The 23,459-nt window shown below is 42.6% G+C and overlaps 1 protein-coding gene and 1 long non-coding RNA gene across 6 annotated transcripts in view; both read right to left on the bottom strand.

Annotated features, from left to right (window-relative positions):
• Window positions 1-1,485: 1,485 nt before the first annotated feature.
• Window positions 1,486-2,345, bottom strand: LOC121960408 (uncharacterized). The gene is made up of 3 exons (XR_006106978.2): window positions 2,189-2,345; window positions 2,042-2,084; window positions 1,486-1,884 (listed from the first exon to the last, which is right to left on the bottom strand). It is a non-coding gene; the product is annotated as an uncharacterized LOC121960408 (long non-coding RNA).
• A 1,004-nt stretch (window positions 2,346-3,349) lies between these two features.
• The window catches only part of rreb1a (ras responsive element binding protein 1a), a 78,141-nt gene continuing 58,031 nt past the window's right edge, over window positions 3,350-23,459 (bottom strand). For all 5 annotated transcript variants that reach the window (XM_088071709.1, XM_088071710.1, XM_088071708.1 and 2 more), the window contains 13 exons: window positions 19,946-20,087; window positions 19,580-19,728; window positions 17,322-17,511; window positions 16,943-17,224; window positions 16,095-16,554; window positions 14,203-15,949; window positions 13,700-13,884; window positions 13,421-13,624; window positions 12,699-12,860; window positions 12,456-12,614; window positions 11,831-11,958; window positions 10,005-10,743; window positions 3,350-9,441 (listed from right to left, as the gene is read on the bottom strand). In XM_088071709.1, the coding sequence (XP_087927835.1) occupies window positions 8,816-9,441; window positions 10,005-10,743; window positions 11,831-11,958; window positions 12,456-12,614; window positions 12,699-12,860; window positions 13,421-13,624; window positions 13,700-13,884; window positions 14,203-15,949; window positions 16,095-16,554; window positions 16,943-17,224; window positions 17,322-17,511; window positions 19,580-19,728; window positions 19,946-20,087 (5,173 nt within the window). In that variant the 3' untranslated portion in view covers window positions 3,350-8,815. The remainder of the gene's footprint in view (window positions 9,442-10,004; window positions 10,744-11,830; window positions 11,959-12,455; window positions 12,615-12,698; window positions 12,861-13,420; window positions 13,625-13,699; window positions 13,885-14,202; window positions 15,950-16,094; window positions 16,555-16,942; window positions 17,225-17,321; window positions 17,512-19,579; window positions 19,729-19,945; window positions 20,088-23,459) is intronic.

Genomic DNA, 23,459 nt, shown 5'->3' on the forward strand with positions numbered 1-23,459 from the left:
AGGAGGCTTTCAATTGTTTTCAGCCATTTCTTTGACAGGTCAAAATTTGACATTTTTGGCCATAGTATACTATTGATGTTTTTAGCCGTTCTTTTGACACTCCAAATTATGGGGGTTTCGGCCTTCTTTGGCCTTCATTTCCACTTTGTATGCTATGACGTGTCTCTACAAGGTATAAAAAGACGCTTTTTTGGACATTTCTTTGACAGGTAAACATTTGACATGTTTGACATTTTTTGGCATATTACATTAATGGTGTTCTTTTGTTAGTTTTTGACATTCTAAATTATGATGTTTTTGGCCTTTTTTGGTCATTATTTCAGTATTTTATAACACGGCCAAAAATGTCAAATTTTGGTATGTCAAAAAATGGCTGAAAACACCTTATTATAGCTAAATATAATATATATAATTATATTTTGCTATAGCTATATAGGAGAGATGTGTCATAGTTTAACAACTGGAAATAAAGGTCAAAAACCTAATATTTTAGAATGTCAAAAACACGGCCAAAAACACCAATAGTATAGTATGGCGAAAAATGTCAAATTTGAACACATAAAAAAATAGGCTTAAAATGTCTTATTACACCTTGTAGAGACGTTTTATAGTATATAAAGTGAAAATAAAGGCCAAAAAAGGCTAAAAACATCATAACTTAGAATGTTGAAAAAATGGCCCAAAGTACTATTTAGTGTTGTATGGCCAAAAACGTCAAATTGTGACATGTTCAAAAATGTCTGAAAACATTTTATTTTAGACCGTAGAGAGTAGTCATGGCATACAATGTTGAGACAAAAAAGGCCAAAAACCTCATAATTTTGAATCTTGAAAAAATGGCCCAAAGTGCCATTAGTATTGTATGGCCAAAATCATCAAAGTTTGACCCATCAAAAAAATGTCTGAAAATGCCTTTTTATACCTTGTAGAGACACGCCATAGTATGCAAAGTGGAAATAAAGATGAAAAAGGCCAAAAACCTCATAATTTAAGACCTCATAGTGTAGTATGGTGAAAAAAGTCAAATTTTGACATGCCCAAAAATCGCTGCAAAAGACTTATTATGGCCTGTAGAGTTGGGTCATAGTATACAATGTGGAAAAAAGTTTAAAAAAAAAAACTCATAATAAAATGTTGATAAAATAGTGAAAAAAAATGCCACAGTTAAATGTTGTTTGAAATTATGAGAAAAAAACGCCATGTATTTCTACATGTATTAATGTATCAAAATCATGAAAAAATGTCATAGTATAGTCGGTCTATATCTTCAAACATAATGACAAAAAGTCATAGTTTTGTATGACATCCGAAATCATGAAAAATAGCATGTCGTCCGAAATCAGGGACTATGTCTCCCAATATCATGACAAAAACATCATAGTATATTATGTCCTCCAAAATCATAAAAACTTCACAGTACAGTATGCGGCTTAAAACATTGTTAAAATGTCATAGTGTAGTATGTTGCTTGAAATATCACAGAAATTCATAGTGCAGCATGTTGTTTATTATATCATTAAAAAGTCATATATTTTTTTGTTAACAAAACACAAAATCGTCAAAGTATAGTATGACATCCCAAAACAAAGATAAAATTCTTAAGTAGTATTTTTCCATAGTAAGTATATAATCCGAAAACACTTTAAAATGTCATAGTGTAGTTCGTTCATAAAATATCTGCGCTGGAAAAAAAAGACAGCTGAAAACCTGCTCATGCTGGCAGCTGGTTCTGCGTGGTTTTAGCTGGTTGAAGATGGTCTTAGGTGGTCTTGGCCCAGTTTATGGTTGCTGGTTTATGATGGTTTAGCTGGGCGGGTCACCAGTCAACCTGCGTATGTAATGCTGGTCATGCCAAAGGGGTCTTTGATGGTCATTTTGCAGACACTGTTTTGATCATATTACAAAAAAAAATCACTCCATGCATACCCTATGAAAACAGGCTGAACTGATTCATGGACATTTCGTACTTCACACTCGTATTAAACTTAAACCAGCTACAGCGACCATCAAGTAAACCACCACAAATCATGCAAAAACGTACCTGAAGCTGGTCAGACAAGCCGCGCAGCCAGCAACGAGAGTCGCTTCAAACAAAATCACAACATGTCACAGCGTGAAGAAAACCCATAACTTTGTAATAGTGGGGTAAAGTACGTCATTCACAAAGTAAAACTTGTTTACAACTCACCGTCTTGGAGTTCAGAAGACAACAGCACAAATACTACTACTGCGACCGCCGCCGCGCTGCTGCGCGCCCGGGCAGCTCACTCCGAAAAAAAGCCATGTTTGTTTTTTTTCCTGTTTCCGGTCAACAAAGTGCTTCCTGTTTTACCTGCGGAAGGTAACTTTCGGTGCGTTACTGCCACCTGCCGCTGTGGACCGCAGGTGAAAAATGGTGCGTTTATAGGATTACCGGGAAGTCGTTCATCCGACTTTGATGCGTTCATGACGATCGTACTCCGAAAAGAGAGCACAGAAAATTGTTTTAAAGGGTGGGGAAAACATCGATATGCTATATTGCGATATTTATGCATGCCGATATTCCACTGATACAAGGACGCCAAGGAATTTGTTATTTTTTAAAAATGATGAAATTAATGTGTCAAATAATTAAACTTCTCATAGTACGTGTAGTAATTCATGGTGTAGTGCATGTTAAAAAAATCATTTAAATATCATTGTATAGGGTAGTTTATAAAAATAAAATAAAAAATCACAGTAAGTCGATATATATATATATATATATATATATATATATATATACATTTAATTATCATAGTATAGCATGTTGTTCAAAAAATCATAAAAATATCATAGTATACTATGTTGTTCTTTTTTTTAAGTCATAGTATCGTAATTTTAAAAAAAAATTATAACATTTTCACAGTAAAGCATGTAATTAAAAAAAAATATAAAACTTAGGTATTGTAGCCTACTAGCATAACAAAATAAGTCCACTGAAAATCTTTCCAGAAAATTAAAAGATTTGTACACCTTTGTACAATTTGGGGGTTTTTTTTACGCTTAAGAGACAATTTGAACCAATTTGCTCAGTTATGAAAGGGTTAAATACTAGTGCAAGACATCTGGGTGATGTCAATCTAGGTTAAGTCTATTTAATGCATTTTAAGGACTAATATTTGTGAAATTGACAAATTTTAAGGACATGAAGACATGCTGACTCAATCTGTCTAAAATAAAATCAGAAAAGCAAATTTGTCTAAAAATCAGTTACATTTTTTTATGGTTGCAGTCTACTTTAACTCCTAGAGATACCTGAATGAATGCATTTTAAGGCCGCAGTGGTGTTCATAACAATGTAAAAAAAAAGACAAAAGTATGAGCTGCATTTGATTCACACACCTTTCCTTAATATAATCTTTATTGCTTTTTCTTATTGGGTTGAATACAGAACAGGTTTACATCTCTTGACTTTGCGAAACACTGTCATGTTTTACAAACAGCAGGAGGAGGAGAGGACGATGAGGGGCGGAGGGAAGTTTTGCCCGTGTTAATGCTTTCTGATTGAGGTCCAGCATCTGCGTGTGTTGGTGTAAAGAGGAGGGATGTGTTTAAATCTCCTCTCCGACATTCCCTTTGACCTCTGACCCGGACAGGATGTGACACTGAGTGTTAACCAAGATAGGAAACGTTTTCAAATGTGCGAGTGTGAGGGGAGAACGGAACAAAAAAAGTCAATATTTTGGCGATAAAACACCAAAACTGAAATGACATCTTTTTATCCGTTGTGTTAGGTTATGACGAGTTCACAGTCAAGTGCTAAATGTAGTGATTGACAGTTCTGAATCATTATTTAAAAAAAAAAAAAAAAAGACAAAATAATCAGGACTTGGAAAGAGTTGCAACTCAGGAAATAAGAACATGAAATATTTTGAATAATGGATTTGTGAAAGACCCTGAGAGCGAGATTATATATTCTTTATATTTATATATATATATATATGTGTGTGTGTGTGTGTGTAGCGCGAGAAGAGATGGAGAAAGGAGAAATCATCCATAATTGAAATTAGATTAACATGCAAAAAAAAAAAAAAACTAACCTAAAAACTCACCCTTTAACTGAACGCAATGGATTTTCACAGTTTTATACGCATTTATATGTCATAGAAGAAAAAAAATAAACACAACAAAAATCATTTCTCAGCCAAACTAGAAATAAACAACAACAGAACCAAGAGACCCAGACAGTCTGTTCTCATATACAGGAGATCTATATAAAGCTTTTTGGATTCAGAGGGATTCTTATTGCTAGTCCGATTCGCTCCCCGGCACGCCGCGCCCTACGGCAAGCCGGTTAGTCCACAACATAAACCATCAGTTCCTCAAAACAGTTCTGCAGCATAAATGTGATATTTTTAATACATGGCTTCTTCTCAAGTCATTGTAGAAACTACCTCGCACCCACACATATACAAACACACACCTGGGCTCCAAATAAATACATTTAAAAACAGTCCACGTGCATTCCAATGGAAGTCCAGTATTCATATGGCCGTGCACACACACACACACACACACACACACACACACACACACACACACACACACATTAACGCATATTACCAAGGGAGAGGGATGCACAGAAAAAAAACAGTCAAGAGAGAGAAAGAGAGAGTTTCTGAACGGATATGAACAATTTAAAACAAATGTCAAAAGTCTAAATTAATAACTCATAATTTCAATTTAATACAAAATGTGTACCTCATAATTAATAATATAAAATAATTTCTTTGCGTGAGGGCCATTTACTCATGTAGTACTAGACTGCTTCCAACAGCAGATGTCAGCGTTGGGAACAAATTTTATTTTGGATATTGTGATTAAGCTTTAATTTTACATGTAGATTATGCTGCAAAAGAAATAAATTCTAATAAATTTGCTGTAATTAGTGTAATCACTCGAATATATCTGCGCAACTTTGATCATGTCCGGTTCAACTTTGGTGGATTTGGACAAGCAGCAAGAATGAAAAATTAAATGTAAATTTGAATGTTTTGTTATTAGCTATACAGATCATCTACTTTTATTTTTAGTAGCTATCAATGGTCAGAAAAAACAACCTTTCTTAAGCAAGCTCTTTAAGCTCTATTGTCACGTTAGCAACCACACTAACAAATAACAGCGAGACTGAATCGCTCCCACATGTTCCTGGCAGGTTACTTTTTCATTAAAAAAATGTAAGTAGCTATAAACTGGTCTGCAAACACGACAATGGAAATCAATAGTTTGAAAAAAAACAACCTTTAAGTAAACTGTGTAAGTGTTTTCTCCCGTTAGCAACAAGCTAACGGAACAGTAGGATAGGTATTTGGACAATGATTGTGACGGACAAGTTCTAGCACGTTCCTGGTAGGCTACTTTAAAAGTCAAAACAAAAAAGGATTTTGTGTAGCGATAAACTTATCTGCAAAAGAACCCCACCAAAAATCAATGGTAAATACAAAAACATGCTTTCTTAAGTTATCTGTGTGAATGTATTAGCATCCAAGCTAACGGATAACAGCAAGTAGCCAGGAAGCCTCTAACGACAATTATTTTACGAGGCACAACATCTTTAAAAAACAAACAAAAAAAAAACAAAAATTAAATATTGAGAGGATTTTCCAAACTTCAAATTGGTTAGTTATGAGGAAATTTTGGGATTGATTCAGAGTTTTCAGTTTCTCTGTAACTTTTATGAATTTTTTGCACAGCTTTGCACAAGGTAAGATGGAGCAAGGAAGTGTTTAAGCAATAAAACTGATATTCTTTTGTCCACTTTCGACTGAAACAAAAGGCTTTGGATGTTTTCCATGGTGATTTTTGTGAGACCGTGGCTCTATACTTGGGGAAACAGAGGAATTAAGTGCTGGGACTCGAAACTTAAACCGGTGGAAACTCTCTCCCTCTCTTCTCTCTTTATTGTGTCGCGGTATTCCACTGTAGTAGTACTAGTAGTAGAAGTAGTAGTAGTAGTAGTTTGGAAGTTGTTAGTGCCAGTTCACGGGAGCGTCCAGTCAATCAGTCAATCAGTCCAGTTGTGGTTGTTCAATATTTCTCGTCGTTTGACTGACTGAGTGACGTGACCGTCGCTGCCTTACAGTTCCGTTATGAGCCGCTGAGGTTCAATTCGTTTTTGATTATGAGGTTGCTTGATATAAAAAAAAAACAAAAACAACAGAGACGAAAATGTACAAGAAGAAAAATTAGCTATATTCATCTTCACACGACAAAGAAAATGCACATTCACACTACCCGTCCCCTCTGGTCGTGATATCAGGATACTCGATCTGAAAGTCACCGCCGTTTTCTGTTGTGGAAATGTCCGGTTGGGTTTGTGCGAGGGGGTGAAATTAGCCCTTTAACTTGTGTTTATTTGTGTGTGCAGCAGGGTAATACAGTTTAGGTACACCCCCCCTCCCAACCTACCCATCCATCCATCCTTCCATCTGTCCTTCCAGTCTTTCATCCATCCATCCCTTTCACCCTGTCACTTAGCTCTTTCTGGAGATCATACTGAGATTCAACTGAGGGGTTTACTTTTTAAAAAATTCATCTATTTTCCATTCGAAAACATTTTAGCTGATTGTCTCTACCATCAAATCCATAAACATGTCTTAAGGTGGGCCTGTCCAACCCTTAAGTTTAATCTTTTCTTAAAAAAGCGTAAGTAAATGTCATGTAGAAAAGGTTTTTTTTTTAGCCCTTTTTGTCTCTGGAAAGGCAGGAAAGAGCAACAAGTCGTCAAAGTGACTTTCGCACAGGGGCTAAATACGGGGAAACGGTACTAACCCGGTCCAAGGCCAACTCAAGAAACTGAGATAATACTGGAAAGAGACTAGCTAGACCTGCTATGAGATAGAAATGCAGTTTACCTAACATAGCAATATGTTAGCTTGATAAGCTTGCCTGATTTGATTTGTTAGCCCTTGCTAAGATGTATTTATACCCTTTAGTTGATGTCTTAGGGCCAACTTACCAATGCTCTGGCTGATGGTTAAAGCTACCTTGAACTAACTGACAATTCTAAGCTAGTTAACCAAGCTAATACATTGCTAGCTTGATTAACTTGTAAAATGCCGTCAGCCAGCCTCTACTTTGAGCCCGTGGTAAGGATGAGCTGGGCTAACTGGCTGCTTCATAGAAATTAACAAAGTTAAGGCATCTGCAGTTTTGTAGCTTAACCCTAGTTAGCTTGAGTTTGGTTTTAGTCCTTTTATAAGCTGGTAAATTTTACTTGTGTGAGTGTGTGTTAAGGCTAAACTCACAGACCAGGATAGCAATGATTCAGCCCTTGCTTTTTCTATTTTACATTATTGATACTGAGTTAGCCTTGGTTAGCTGCTAAGTTAGTCATTGTGCAAGCCAAGTCTTTAACAACTTAGACATGTTAGCCTGTGTTTGAAGCCAGGCTAATGAGTTAGCCTCAGCTAGCTCTGATATGGCCCACAGTGGAAACCAAGCTAGCAAAGAATTAGCCTTACTAGCCCTGATTAGGAAGACGTTGGATTTAAAGGGTTGCCTACAGAGCTGCACATGTGTTGTTTTAATGGTTGCAGTTAAAAGCAAAAGTTGAGGTAAACTGAACCTGGGTAACATGTTAGCGGCAATGTACGTTAGCATGCCTGTAATAAACCCTAAATGAACACTAGGGGGCAATGATGAGAGACAGGTGGGAGTCACACACATTCTTACACACGCAACGAAAACTTTGATTTGTTCAGTTATAAAAAAAAAAAAAAATCCACAAAACACAAGAATTCCCCTCCCTACACCTAAATGTCACTGATAATCGCACACACGCCAAAAAAAAAGAAAGAAAATACTCTAGCATCACGTGCCACATGTTCAACTCTCTGTACACACATGGAATCAACTGAGAATGATTATGAATGAGAAATTATTAACACACAAACCAACTCACAGGTGGCTTTGAGGGATCAATAGTGTGATGGGTTTTTAAAAAACAAAACAAAAACAGACTGATCAACACTATTTCCGCCCTTTCGAGAGTCTTTTTCACACAGAAATGTGATGTGACTTTGACATGTTCGTGAATGTTTGTGCGAGCCAGCCAGAAGTGAGCCAAAAGGACGACAAAGCGTTGACCTTTCCTGCGTTTTCCAGTTACAAAAAGCTTCCGTCGTCGCACAGTGAGAGACGACCACCAGCCACCGGTGGTCATTTTGCTGGTGAATCGACCAGCCACGTTGGCCAACCGACCTCTCCAGGTTTGATTCTATCCACGAGAGTGGCTAGTTAATTTTGTGAAGCCGCTGTGGCTGGTGGACAAGAAAAGCTCCCCACCCTGACTAGTTCGAACTCAAATCCGAAGCTGGTTCAAATCTTAAAATTGTTCAGTCTCTTGTTGTGTGGCCGGAGCCCGGCTGTGATTTAAATACAGAAGAATAAACGCAGACAGTCCGTCTCAGTCTTTGTCTGTCCCTCTGCGTCTCCTAAGTTGATCATTAATTCTCAAACAGAATCTAGAACAATAATAAATCATAACTTTATTCTTTTTATTGCTGAAATATAGATTCCCCTCACAAAAAATAGTAATGCAAATCATTGTCATCATAAAAAGCTATAAAAATTAGATCCATCCTCCGTAATAATGCAGATAAAGATATAGCAAAAAACATCTCTTAGAAGTAGGACTAGTAGTAAGGCACTTCAAGAAAACGAGGTTTTCGTCTTTCTATCAAAAAAAGTTTTCCGGGCTGGTTTTTGCATCATCATCAATGGTGTAGCATCTTTCCGTCGTATGGCACTGTGGTGACGTTGGTTTAGACAGCCGGGGAGGGGGAGGTTTTCCTCAGTCTACGCCCACCAGAGGAGGCTCTCCGTTGGGCAGGATGTGCTCCAGAGGTGGCTTGGCGTGGATCTCCAGCAGGCCCTGGATGAAGCCCTCTGCTGGGGCAGCTGCCGCGGACTCCTCCGGCGGAGAGCTGGAGGACGAGGAAGAGGGGGCTTTGGAGAGGTTTGAGTCTGGCGCCGATTTCAGGTCGTCGCTAGTAGTTGTCTTTGTGTCAGTAGCTTGTTGGCTGGGGCTCGTGTCAGCGGAGGGCTTTCGCGGCGCTGCAGAGAGTTCAGATTTTTCTTCAGAAGTGTCGGCGGTTGCCGGCTCTGAATCTGCAGCTGCTTGTTTATTTTCCTCCAACGTGGCCGATTCCGCTCCCTCCTCGCCCTTCTCTTTCACGTCCTCCTCCTCCAGCTCCTTGCCCCCCGCGGCGCCGCTGCCGCACTCGCTCTCGTTCTCCGAGGGCGGGCAGGTGGAAGGCGGGGTCTGGGTGCAGGAGTCTCCGTCCTCACTGGCGTCGTCGTTGGCGGCCGACGCTCCGTCGGCCCCGCGGGGCTTCAGATGGATCCTTTGGTGGCGGACCAGGCTGTGCTTCAGGGTGAACGTCCTCTCGCAGGTTTGACACTGGTAGGGCCGCTCGCCTGGAGGGGCACAGACGGAGGAGGGATTTATACGCAGAACGTACAACGTACAACGTACAAACAAAGAAAAAGAAAATATTTGCTCAAAAACACTTCATATAAGTCTACAAATAATGATCTATAATAATCTATAATCTATATAAATACAGCAACAGGACACTGTGTGTGCCAAATACTTAAAATAATAGGAATAAAGAAAAAAACAATAACAATCATTTTAAAAAACCCAACTGAAACCAACTTACATATTCAAATAAAAAATAAATTCACTAAAAATTCAGAAGGGAAAAAAAAGAAAACATAATAATAGTGGCATGAGAAAATAATGAAATACAGCAACAAAAAACAAAACAAAAAAACATTTCAACAAATAAAAAATGAAAATACAACTTAAATTAATTAAACTTTATTAAACTAAATAAATCAATAAAGTTAATAAAACCCAGTAAAATAAAAATGTAGCATAAAAAAGATTTAAGAAAGAAAAAGTGAAAAAAAAAAAAAATTAAGTAATGTTTGGATGATACACTGTATGAATAAAATTAAAAAGTGAGATGTGATACCTGTGTGAGACCTCGTGTGCCTGGTCAGGTCCTGCAGAGACCAGAATCTTTTCCCGCAGACGGTACAGATCTTCTTCCTCTTGTCCACTCGTCTTCCTGATGCCTCTCCTCCCTCTAAACTCTTTGGTTCTGATGCTTCTTCATCGCTCCTCTCCTCCTTCTCCTTCTCCTCCTCCTCCGACTCCCCGCTCTCTCCTCCCTCGCTCTCACCTCCCCTCCCTCCTGCCTCCTCCACCTCCATGTCTGTCTTCTGCTCCTCCTCTTTCTCCTCCTCTTTCTCCTCTGTCGGTTTGGCGGTGTTGCTCTCCGTCACCTCCTCTTTCGCCGCCGGGTTCTCCTCCACCGCCGGGGCTGGCGTCTCCTCGGAGAGATGCGCCCTCTCGTGGCGAGCGAGGGTGGTGGCGTAGCGGAAGCTCTTTTTACACACTCGGCAGACGTGTTTGTACTCTGGCTGCTGCTTCACCGCGGGGCTGCTAGAAGAGGAGGAGGAGGAGGAAGAGGAGGAGGAGGAGGAAGCACTTTTCTCCTTCTCTTGGCTCTCTGTTGCTACTTGTGGAGCAGAGGTAGAGGATGATGGGGTGGAGGAGGATGAGGAGGAGGAGGAAGGTTCAGGCGGAGGGGCCTGTTCTTCCTGAGCGGGGCCTGAGGATGTGGAGAGCTTGAAGTCGATGAGCTTTTTGCCGAAATTCAGGTCCAGGCTTTTGTTGCTGTGGCAGTCGTCATCGTCTGCGCTCTCCACCTGCAGGAGCGATTCACGGAGGTCAAACCGGCACAATTTCGATGAATGATTCATCAGGATCAGATTCATTCAAACGTCTGCAGGGTTTTGACAGAGAAGTTACTCTTAAACCAGTTTTTTAAAGTAATCTTAAATAATCAGCTTTTTTCTCCCCATTGCTTTTGCTTTGTTTTTCTCGTTTGTGTTTAATTGTTCTTCCTCTCAGTTTTGCTTTTAACTTTGGTATTATACTTCATTATTAGTATTATTGTTTTAGGGGATTTTTTTTTAACATCTCCTCTGTATTGTGTGCTGTATGTGTCTTTTTGTTGATTTTTTTTTAAAAATGGGGAGAAGGTGACGAGCGGCAGGACGTGGCCCAAAAATGTGCAAAAAAATAGTAAAAACTTACAAGTAAATCACCTTAAAAAATGAGCAAAAAAAAGAAAATTAAAAACAAGAATATAAAAGAAAATATATTGCAGTAAATTTAAAAATATATGAATGATTTGTTTGTAATATAACAAAATTATAAATATAGAAGCTTGCTGAACATTTTCAGGTCATTTTACTGATTTCTTGTGATTTGTGGGATATTTCAAGCCGGGTTGGTCCTTGACTTTTTCCCATGTTTTTTTATTTTCAAAGATATCAAACTAATTTGCTCAGTTACAAGAAATTTACCTGAAAATAAGGAGAAAAAAAAGCCAAAAAAAAAACAGTGCTTAAAGTAAATTACATATATGTGTATTCATGTTATATATTTTATTATATTTCTTTCAATAACATTTTTTAAATAAATATTTTCATGGACAATTTTCCCTTTTTTTGCATAATATTCTAATAACACTATTTTTTTTAGCTAAAAAAAGAAAAACTTCAAATATAAGTCTAGTCCAATCTTTATTCATTTGTGTTTTTAAACGCACTTCAGCTGGTTTTCTGTGTGCGCTGACCACAAATGACCACGTTTCTGAGCAGCTTGTATGAGACGAAATCCGAATCCTGACGGGTCGCAACAGTAACCTCATCCTCCAGTTACCTGCGCAACCTGTTTTCTCTGAGCGGCTCTAAACATCCTGTCGGAGGCTCAGGTAGCGTTCGTTACCTTGGTGCTGCTGCTCTGAGGAGGCTGTTTCCCCGGCGCTGCTCTGGTCTCTGGCGTCCTCTGCTGGTCTGGCTGCTCTGTGGTTTCTGTCTCCTGCTGCTCTGCACAGCTGGCAGCTGGACTGCAACCTGCAGCACAAACCAGCATCTGTCAAAACTACTGCTATACATTCGAGTTAAACAAGTGCTGTTAAAATAAAGTTAAATAAAGTACTGTTATAAAAAATTAAATGAGGTACTGTTTAGTTAAATAGTCTACAGTTACAATTAAGTGAAATAAATTTTCAATTGTTATATGATAAAGTTACATAAAGTACTGTAAAATAAAAAAGTTACAATAAAATTGAGTAAATTAGTTATTTTTAAAAAGTTAAAAATACTGTTACACAAATAAAAAAGCTTTTGTTACCCAAATTAAGTTAAAAAAAAGTACTGTTAAAATAAAAAACTAAGACAAACCAAAGTTACAATAAAGTTAAATGAAGTACTGTTAAAATGAAGCAGTGTTATAAATAAAGTTAAACAAGCTAGAGTTCCAAATATATTAAATAAATTAGCTATTTCAACATAATAAAGTTAAATAAAGTAGCCTTTGTTAATTAAACTTTTTTTTTTCGATGACTTACCGTTGCTTGACTTGTGGGCGGGGCTTGACTGCACTGATAAGGCCTCCTGTGAGGGGGCGGGGCTCTCAGGTGTGGGGGCGGGGCCTGTGTCCGTGGAGGTGTTGACGCCGCTGAGGTCTTGTGCTTCAGGTGCGACCTGCTCCGTCTCTGACTGACTCTCTGTAAGACACGACGTTATCAATACAACCAATAATACACAATCGATCAGCGAACACTTTTTTAGTTGAGACGTGTGTTTCTGACCTGCGCTCTCGTGCGAGCCCTCGTCTCCGTCTTTCTTGGCGAGGGCGCCGTTGCGTCGCAGCGTTCGGTGTGTCACGCCATGTTTCCTCAGCAGGTGGCGCTCACAGTTGGATTTGGTGGAGAAAAAGGCGTCACACTTCGGACAGGGGAAAGGTTTCTGGCCTAAAGAAAGACAAAAGATTAAGGGAGTGATACTCAACATAAAACCCGCCGGCCAAATCTGGCCCCTGACAGGGTGCCAGATGGCCCCCCAAAAAATGTTCTAAATCACAATAAAAAACAAAGTGATTGACGCCGTTGTTTTTGTACTTTTAGTGTCAATAAGGTGCCAGAGTGCAAAAAACAGCATCCCTAATGTCCTAAAATCCTAAAAATGTCCTAAACTCCTTGAATTATTCTAAAATTCTGGAAAACGTCCTGAAATCCTTGAAGTGTCCTAATATCACAGAAACATCCTAAAGTCTGAGAAATTTGTTAAAATCCTAGAAATGGCCTGAGATCCTAAAGCTTCCTAACATCGAAGAATCATCCTAGAAACGTGTACGGGTGCGACTGGCCCCTGGACTCCTGTCATTCTGCAGAAAGTGGCCCCCGAGTAGAGCAGGTTGAGTCTCGCTGGGTTTTGGTGAGAAGTGGGACATCCAGTCGACGTTTAGCGAGCGTCTGACCTGAATAAATGACCCGTTTGTGATGTCAGTGTTGTTTCGGCGGTTGTTTTTTACCGGTGTGAGTCAGCATGTGTCTCTGCAGCGAGCTCGCCCAGGGGAACACTCGGGGACAGAAGGGACAGGTCATCTTCTGGACAGAGTTGGAGTAGGCGTTCTTCTTCCCTTTGGACTGCGGCGCCACCGCCGCCGCCATCGCCACTGGCTTCCCCTCCTCCCTCGCGCCTCCCTCCTTCTCCTCCCCCACTCCGGCTCTGTCGTCTGTTCACAGGGAGGAAGTTTGAGTTTAAGCCTGACTTCACTGTTCAATCATCCACTCGGTCTTTTCCCTCCTACCTGTCTTGGCGCCCAGGTCTGCAGCACCGGTCTGCAGGTAGGTGCTGAACTTGTTAGCGTCAGTGGTGGCGAGCATCTTCTCCACGCTGGCAAACTCACCGCTGGACTCGAGGTCAATGCCGCCGCCGCCGACCATGGCCTTTTCCTTCACTCCCACTGCAACAGGCTTCTTCCTGGCCCGCTTTCTGTTGGACAAAATAACACCTTTCACTGAGCTGAAGTATGTTTTGGTATTTGATTACATCTTCTTTGGTGCCATCTGGTGGTGAATTCAGGAATGACACTAAAGTAATCAAAAATAGGAACAAATTTGGGAGTTAAAAGACTCTCAAGACTTAACACTTAAAAGTGTACAAAATACTCCCTTTTGCTGTATTTTTTATTTTTTTATATATTCACACTGAAAGTCATTTCTTTCTGTAATTGTCGTTTTTTGTCAACAGGGTTTGCAGCTATAGAAAGTTATTTAAATGATTATTTAGTCATATATGAAGCTCACACACCTGGAGGCGCCATCAGACGTGTCGTCACTTTGTGTCTCCGGAGCAGCCGAGGGTCCCGGGGCGTCTGCAGCAGAGTCAGCCTGACAGGAAGCAACCATCGCCTGGGGTTTGACCTCCAGCGATGCGGCGTCTCTCTTCAGCAGGTCCGGCGCTCCGGAGACGGAGTGGATGATCTGAGCGATGGAGGCCAGAGGAGGGAGCTCCTTGTGGGCGGCGGAGGGTGAGGAGGTGGTGGAGGAGGCCGGTTTAGGGAGCAGGGGTTTGAGGCGCTGGGCTCGTGTGGCGTTGTTGAGGGTGGGGAGGGAGGCTGGGGGAGGGGTGGATCCAGGGGGGAGCTGGTAGCAGCCGAGCTGGGGGTGAGGGTGCAGAGGAGGCAGGGCGCTCGCCGCCTTCTCCTCCTTGGACAGAGCGAAAGCTTGCTGCTGCTCCACGATGCTGCTGCCGCTCTGCTCCATCTTGATCTCCCGCTTCTCGCCGGCGGCCTCCCGCCTCTGCCTCTTGCTGGGGATGGACAGATCAATGGGCTGGTCCAGGATGGAGCAGTCGAAGCTGGGGGAGACGCTCTCCAGTTTGACCCCAGGAGACCCCGCCTGGCTGGCGGTTCCACGCCCTTTGGCGGAGAAGTCCAGCGGCTGGTCCAGTTCAGGATAAACCACGCTAGCCAGCTCCTCCACCTTTACTGCTTGGAGCGCCTGAATCGGCGGCTGACTGAGTCCGTTAAGCGCCATCTGATTCACTGGAGCGGCTCTGGCAGAGGCGACGGTAGCGACAGTGGCGGCGGGTGTACCGGCAGGAAGGAGTGTGGCGATATGTTCTTCGATCTCCCTCTCCTGCACCTCGGGGTGCTGCTTGAGCAGGTGGTGGATGCAGTTACGTTTGGCCAGGAATGCAGCGCCGCAACGTCGGCACTCAAACGGCTTTCTCTGGCAGCCATTATGAGTGCGCAGGTGGATCTGCAGCGCTCGGTAGGTCTTCAGGTCCTCGCCGCAGAACCGGCATGTAGTCTCAGCGCCAGCGCAGCCCGTCTCCGTGTCCTGGGTGGTGGTAGTTTTTGCTGCAGTGATGGCCTCGGCGAGGTTCACTGTGGTGGTGGAGGTGACGTACTTGATGTTTTTCTCAATGTCCTTCCTCGAGGTCTTGGCGTGCTTCTTCCTGAGGTGGCGTTCGCAGTTTGCCTTGACAGTGAAGGGGTAGTGGCAGACCCGGCAGACGTAGGGCCGCTCGCCGCTGTGAGTGCGCAGGTGTCGGATCAGCGTGGCTTTGTCCGGTGCCACATAGTCACAGATGTTGCACTGGTGGGGAAGGATGCCGAGGTGGAAGCGCATGTGAGCCTGCAGGACACCGGAAAAGGCAAACACCTGATCGCAGAATCGGCACGGGAACGAGCCTTTGGCCGAGCCTGCGTTGGCGTTGTTCCCCCCTTTGGTTCCTGGCTTTCTCCCGCTGAGCCCCGCCTCCTCGTGTACCGCTGTGGTGGCAGCCGGCGGAGAATCGGACAAAGGCGCGTGAGCGTCGCCCATACACTCTGCGTCCATCTGCCCTGCGTTCCCAGCCGAGGAGGAGGATGAGGAGGATGAGGAAGGTGTTTTGAAGAGCGTGGGGGTGGGAGGCGGCAGGCTGGGGCTGATGCAGCCCAGTGAGGCCTGCTGGGAGCTCTGGAGGGGGGGAGGAGTCGTCGCCGTGAGGCTAGAGCGAGGGGTGATGGGAGGTTTGGGCTTCAATGTAGGCATCGCCTTCTGGACTTGACCTAGAGGAGAAAGATGCCAGGAGTCACCAATCAACTTATCCACAGAGTCTTCCAGAAACAAACTGATCAGCTGATTGATTGATTATACAACAAAGTAGTTCCGACCACGCAATCTGAAAACACAAGAACATCCGGCTCCACCCACCTTGACCTCCGGCAAATCCCGGAGCTTTGGCCAGAGGCGGGAGGGTCAGTCCCATCTGATTCGGCGCCGCACTCGCCACTTTAAGGATCTGCTGGATGTCCGCCAGCTCCATGATCCCGGCTGCCTCTCCGGGTTTGACCCCCGATGAGGCGGCGCTGGCTGTTGCGGCGCCGCCGTCAGGCTGCAGGAGGAAGCCAGTCTGGAAGGGCTGTAGGGACAGCAGGCTCAGGGTGTCCCTCTGGGAGAGGCCCTGCAGGGCGGAGCCCGAGCCCGAGGCCTCCAGGAGCGGGATGCTGAGGGCCGCCAGCCCGCCCAGCCCCAGAGACAGACCCAGACCCCCGGACAGGTAGGCGGAGGCTGGCTCCTGGGGGAGGCTGGAGGACGGCGGCTCCACGTGGATCACCTTGATGCTGTCCAGGTGGGCCTGATGGATCTCATCATCCGTGGGACCAGACTTCACCTGAGAGACAAAGACAGCATTCGTCAGAGGACAACTCCGAAAAGGACACGCTCCAGATCTTCCAATGTGAATATTTATTTATTTGTTTTCTATTGTTCTAAATTCAATACGTTGGTGTTGTACTTTGTCTAATTTTACTATAACAATAAGTACTTTAACTTTATTCTAACAGTACATTGTTTAACTTTCCTATATGTAGAATTTAACTTTATTATATAACATGAGCTACTTTATTTCAAGTTATTGTAACCGTAGTTTATTTAACTCGTTCTTGTGGTCAGTTTTTGGACGTAAAATGACAGAGGTGATTGTGTGGAGATGTTACGCTGCTGTTCGTGACGAATAAAGTGGTTTTTAAGACGCTGTGACGACTAAAAATACATCGTACCTTGGAAACGTGCTGAAGGCCGAGTGCTTCCAGGAAGCTGTCCTGCTCCGAGGGCTGGGCGTCTTTCTCGATGGACGCACTGTTGGTCTCGGCGCCATTTTCTGCAGCTCCGTTCTCCGTCTGGTCGTCCTTCTCCGTGGCGTCAGCGGCGGGTTTGTTGGGGTGGGAGGTGGTTTTGTGGAGGTCCAGGGCTGAGCGGAGGGGGAATGCCTTGTCGCAGCTGTCGCAGACGAACCGGTGGAACTTACTGATGCAGCGACGGAGGTTTGTCTCGCACCACACCTGCAGGCAAAAAAGATGATTTAATACGAACCCTAAAAACTATTTGCGCGACACGATTTCTGTGTTTGATGATATTATCGATGGCGTGCGTCGGTACCTGTGCGATGTGGGCAAACTTCTTGCAGGAGAAGTCGATGAAGGCCAGGTCGTTGAAGCCGGTGGGGATGGAGGGGTTGTTCTGGATGAAGGGGCGGCCGTTGGGGTCCTGGGGGAGAATCTTGTGGACGCCGGCGTTGTGGCGCAACAAACCGCGGTGAGTCCGGAAAGACAGGCAGCAGAAATCACACCTGCAAACACACAACGAAGGGACTGACGTTAAAGGATTCATTCGTGTGAGAGCCGGGAGTCGCTCACGAAGCGCAGAATTATCCGAGCGAAAATTAAAACGCAAATCACGAAATTCAGAAAAGTTTGAAAAAACACAAAATTTCTAAAAATTAAAATAGAATTCAGATTAAAAAAATTTAAAATGAAATCTCGAAAAAAACTAAAATGTATTTTATGAGGTCCTAAATGAGGGTCCTCAGTGTGTGTGTGTGTATGTGTGTGTCTGTGTGTGTCTGTGTGTGTCTGTCTGTGTGTGTGTGTGTGTGTGTGTCTGTGTCTGTGTGTGTGTGTGTGTGTGTGTGTGTGTGTGTGTGTGTGTGTGTGTGTGTGTGTGTGTGTGATAACCCCTGGTGGCAGTGCTGGTCCTGCTCCTGTTAATCGCTGAGAGGACAGCTGCTCAGTGTCTGCCACAGTCACACACACTTATCACATCCTCCGTGTGTGTGTGTGTGTGTGTGTGTGTGTGTGTGTGTGTGAGGATGGATTACACACACACACACACACACACACTGTGGACCATATGTGGACCAGCACTTGTTGAACTCCCTCCGTCTCCATCACTCCTCCTCCTCGTCTTCACACTCGTGTGTGTGTGTGTGTGTGTGTGTGTGTGTGTGTGTGTGTGTGTGTGTGTGTCGGCCTGCATGTGTGTGTTTATGAGTGTGTGTTTTTGAGCGTCACACCGGTGTGTGAGTGCAGGATAATCCCACAGAGGTTGGCTGAGGTCCAGAGAATTACCTTCCCAGTGTGTGCGTGTGTGTGTGTGTGTATGCGTGTGTGTGTTTGTGTGTGTGTGTGTCCATCAGTATGTGATGCTAATCATTCAGCCAGTTATCCTGCATCCTCACCCGTCATGAGACGTTTTAAAGACTAAAGTGTGACGTCTCTAACGTCTGAAGACGTCAGTTTTATTCACAGGAGAAACTCGATGTTCGGATCTATTTGTTTTTACTTTTTCAGTTTCTTTTATGGATTTTAGGACTTTTCTAGGATTTTAGGACTGTTTTGGGGTATTGGGACAGCAGACCTGAAGATTTTTTTTCTCTCTGTAGTCAAAGCCTGCTGCCTACATTACCCACAATGCAACTCAAAGACCTGGCAATGTTAGCAACAGCAATGCAGCCTTTTACATGCTGCAGAATAAATGAAGTAATGAGACTTTTTTCAGTTTTCTATCCCTCCATCCTTACACTGGTCGGTTAAATCACCACCATCCCTCGCTCAACCTCCATCTCTACCTCCTACATCCCTTCATCCCTCCATCTTTCTCCCCATCCCTCCATCTCTCTCTCCTCCCTCAGGTTCAGATCCTCTTACAGGCTGATTAAAGAGGATTTACAGCTAAATATTCCTCCTTCCTCCATAACGAGCTCAGCCTGCCGCACTCCTCCTCCTCCTCTCTTTCTTCATCTCTCTTTTATTTTTTTAAGTTTCTTTTCTTCCTCACTGACAAACTTTATGTCTCAGTCCTCCATCTGTCTTTATGTCGTTCATTTTACTGCTTTAATTCATTTCTCCCTTCTTTCATTATGTTAATTCTTCCGTTCTTTTCAGCTTTTCTTTCCTTCATCCCTCTCTCTCAGGGTTCCCACACATTTTCATTGACAAAATTTAAAAACATTTTTCCAAATCTTTCAATTTTTTTTTTGCGCAAAATTAATAATTTTTTTGAATTTTTCAAATTCATGACTTTTCCAAATCTTTCTTTTTCCTCTCTGTTGTTCCTTCCTTTGTTTCCTTGCTGTTTTTCTTACTTTATTCACTCTTTTATTCATTCTTCGAACCTTCTTCATCTTTGAAAAAACAACTGCGAGGTTACGACACCATGAACACACGACAAACTTTGAACTCTCCTTTTTTGGGGGATGGGGGTGTCGTCATGGAAACGAAGCCTAGCCGAGCGTGTCCCAAAACCTCTTCTCCTCTGTGACTTATTAAATTCTCTCTCTCCGTTTCTCTCACTCATCTGGTGACTTATTATCTTGTTTTCCAGCCATCCATTCAGAGTGTGTGTGTGTGTGTGTGTACCTCAGTGCGGTGTCGGGGTGTGTGTCCATGTGAGCGTCCAGCTCCAGTCTGGAGCTGCAGGTCCTGAAGCAGATGGGACAGGGTAGCAGCTCCTCCTCGCCTCCGCGGAGCGCCGCCGCCGACTCCTCCGCCGCTGTGTCCTCCACAACCTTAACACACACACACACACACACACACACACACACACACACACACACACACAATTAATCCCAATGAAAGCAAAAAGCAATATTAATGCATAATATTCTTTAAAGCTTGATTTTGAAAAGTGCATTTTGTGCACAGAGCGATATGTGTGTGTGTGACATTAAAGGGTTAATTTCATCGTCTCCCGGTGATTAATAACATTGAAATTAGTTTTTTTACCCTCTTGCTCGGCGGCTCCTCTCCGGTCTCCTCCTCCGGGCCCTGCCTCCTCTTCACGGACGGACGGCGGCGTTTGGTGGGGGAGGGGGGGCTGACGGAGAGCAGACTGTTGGCCGGGTCCTTCTCATGGATCTTCATGTGTCTGAGACAAAAAGGTCAGAGGTCAGCTTCACTCCCCAAAAACGTCATTTTTTTAAAAAAACTACAAACTGGAGGAAGATGTAAAGACTTTTTATACACAGTTATGAACTCATGTAAAGAAACTGCATATTTTAAAAATATTCCTCTAAATATGGTTAAAAAATGTAAAAATTTAAATAAATCAAATATAAAACACATAAAACTGTAAATATTTGCACTTTATTAATTTGTGGGGAAAATGTTTTGAAAAAGCACTTTTTTATTTAAAAATGTGTTCTATATTTCTCATTAACTCTCCTTATCTCCTTTCCTTTCTTCACTGTCCTCTCTTTCTCTCCTTTACTTTCCATTCCTTTTACATCTTCTTTCACCTCCTCCAATGTGTCCTCACATCCTCTCCTTTTTCCTTTCCTCTCCTCTTTTCTCCTCAACTTCTTGTCTTCCTCTTCTTTCCTCATTTCCTTTCCTTTGTTTCCTCTCTTCTTGTCTCCTTCCTCTCGCCTTTCCACTTATTTCCTTCACTGTCGACTCTTTCTCCTCTCCTTATCTCCTTTCCTCTCTCCTCTCCTTATCTCCTTTCCTCTCTCCTCTTCTCTCTCGTCCTAGCCTCAGTCCTTGCCTCCTCTCTTCCCTCCTTTCCTTTCATCCTCTCCTCTTTGAACTTCTGTAAGCCGACACCTTCGCCGCCACTGCGTGCTATATTGCTGGCTGCTTGACCTTTACACGCACGCACGCACGCGCACACACACACACATACACACACACACACACACACTTTCTCACACTTCCAGCAACACTTAAAACTAAAACACACACGCTCTCACAGACACATGGTCATCACATTTACACACACACACACACACACACACACACACACACACACACACACACACACACGCGCGTCTTTAAATCACTGTCTGACCTTTGAGACACAGCTGAGGGAGAAACTGACCCAGAGGAGGAGAAAGAGGAGATCTCCGTCCTCCTCCTCCTCCTCCTCCTCCTCCTCAGTCATCACCTCTCTGCTCCCGTCTGCTTTATGTTTTCACGCCATAAAAACGACCGCGAGCGCCAACGCTCCCTGTTGCTATGGTGACAACAGTGTTCTGTCTTTATGGACATTTCCAGGATTTTAAGGCGTTTCTCAGATTTTAGAACAATTCTCGTATTTTAGGGAAAATTCTATGATTTTAGCACATTTTTAGGATTTAAAGGCATTTCCCGGATTTTAGGAAAATGTGAGAATTTTTGGAAATTTTAACACATTTTAATAATTTTGTGTTTCTCTGATTTTGTGACAATTTTCAATTTTTTTTTTTCAATTTTGGGACATTTTAAGGATCTTAAGACATTTCTCTGATTTTAAGACATTTCTAGAAATATGAGACATTTCTGGGATTTTAGGATGTTTTAAAGATTTTAACATAATTCTTCTTTAGGACATTTCTCTAATTTTAGGACATTTCTAGTACTTTAGGACATTAGTGTCTTAGCTGTGTCCTCTGTCGGGGGTGTGAACAATTGACACTGTCAATCACTTTATTTTTATTATTAATTAGAAAATGTTTGGGGGCCTTTGGCATCTTATCGGGGGCCGGATTAGGCCCGCGGGCCATAAATTGAGTAACTCTGTGGTACTGGATTACAATCACAGAATCCACCTTCAAGTTTTTTTCTCTCCACATCAACTGACGTTGTCATGGCAACGAGAGAGACAACTTCCTGCTGTGACCTCAGGACTTCCTCCTCTCGTCTCTCCGCAGGCCTTATAAGGCCGACACACTGCTGCTGTAATTATGCGATAATTACTCGTACTTAAACATCATTACTGTGTGTGTGTGTGTGTGTGTGTGTGTGTGTGTGTGTGTGTGTGTGTGCGCTGTATCCGTCCACATTCCCAGCTGATTAAGTCGGATTAGGGAATATTGCGTGTGGAAGTTAAAGCAGCAAACATGTTTCACCATCAGCTGAGGAAAGAGTTTCTCTGCACTCACACTCCCAGAATCCTCTGCTTCATACCCATAAACCCTGGCAGTTTTACCTGCAATAACTTTAACACCTGGATCCACATCACTGTTCTTGCGCTGCGTTCAGACGTCTTTCACAAGAATTTAAACCTCAGAAAACTGCTCTGATTTCTTTCAAAAACACGAAAAAACATTACGTGCAAATTAGCAAAACGTCCCAAAAATGCAAAAAAAATTAGTAAAAGGTGACAGGAAAACGATCTGAAAAACATTAAATTATTTTATTATATATTATTACTATATTATATATTATAAAAGTGTAGTGTAACTCGTGTTCACCCATTGTCTCCGTGTGTATGTTTTAATCTAATAACCTCGTCTCCAGAATCTGTTTTTTTGTTTGCCTCGCCACTTATTTTATCATTTTTATTTATTTAATCTTTCCCCTGCTGTTCTTTTTTCCTGCCTATTTATTTGTTCATTCTATAATTTTTTAAAATTTATTTATCTACTTTTTTTTCTATTTTAATTTTTTTTTCATGTTCATTTGGTTGTGTAGTTTACTTTTGTATGTTTACATAAACCAATAAAAAATTACATTTTTTTTGTCTGTTGATTTGTTTTTTTACTTTTTTGTCTTTCTTCAGGTAAAATTCATAACTTTTCAAAACCTTTTATTAATTTCTTGCAAATATTTTGGATCATTTCCTCTTAAATTGTTCATTGCTTTCTTCACGTGTACTTGAGAGAAATTAAGGAAAGTTGTTTTAGTCTCAAAGGGGTAACAGTAGCACAAAGTACAAAGGAGTACATCAATTTTTAGCACTTTCTTGAGGTAATTTTCTTTCTTGTTATTCATTTATTATTTTTTTGTCTAATTTTTAAGTAATTTTTCAAACTTTTCATAACTTTTTATTAATTTCTTGCTAATATTTGGGGGTCATTTCTTGTTAAATTGCCTTCTCTCCATGTATTTAAGGGAGACTTAGATGAGTCGTTGAGGTTTTAAAGGGTTAACAGTAACAGATGAACCAGAGTGACCCTGTCTGACAGCCTGCAGTTCCTCTGCATCACCACAGGGGCGCTGTCGGGTCACATTTCGACACGTTTCTGTGTCAAACAAACATGCAACTTCTGCGGAGAAGAAGAAGAGGAGGAGGAGGAAGAGGAGGAGGAGAAGTCTCCCTCAGAGGAGGCGAGGAAAGGAGGAAAGGAGGGATCAGAGCAGGCTCTCTTCCTCTCGTCTTCCTCTCGGCTCAAACATGCAGCAGCCTCCCGGAGCCAATCCCGTCTCGGCACACCGCTGCCAGCCCATAATAGGCTAATGGGATGCCTCGCCATGGCAACCGGGCCCAACGGCCTCACAACAAGAGGGCCGAGAGGCGAGGACTCATGTGATGCTGCTG

The sequence above is a fragment of the Plectropomus leopardus genome, chromosome 21 (genome assembly GCF_026936395.1).
Source record: "Plectropomus leopardus strain MGB_pleo_1.0 chromosome 21, ASM2693639v1, whole genome shotgun sequence".
NCBI lineage: Eukaryota > Metazoa > Chordata > Actinopteri > Perciformes > Serranidae > Plectropomus > Plectropomus leopardus.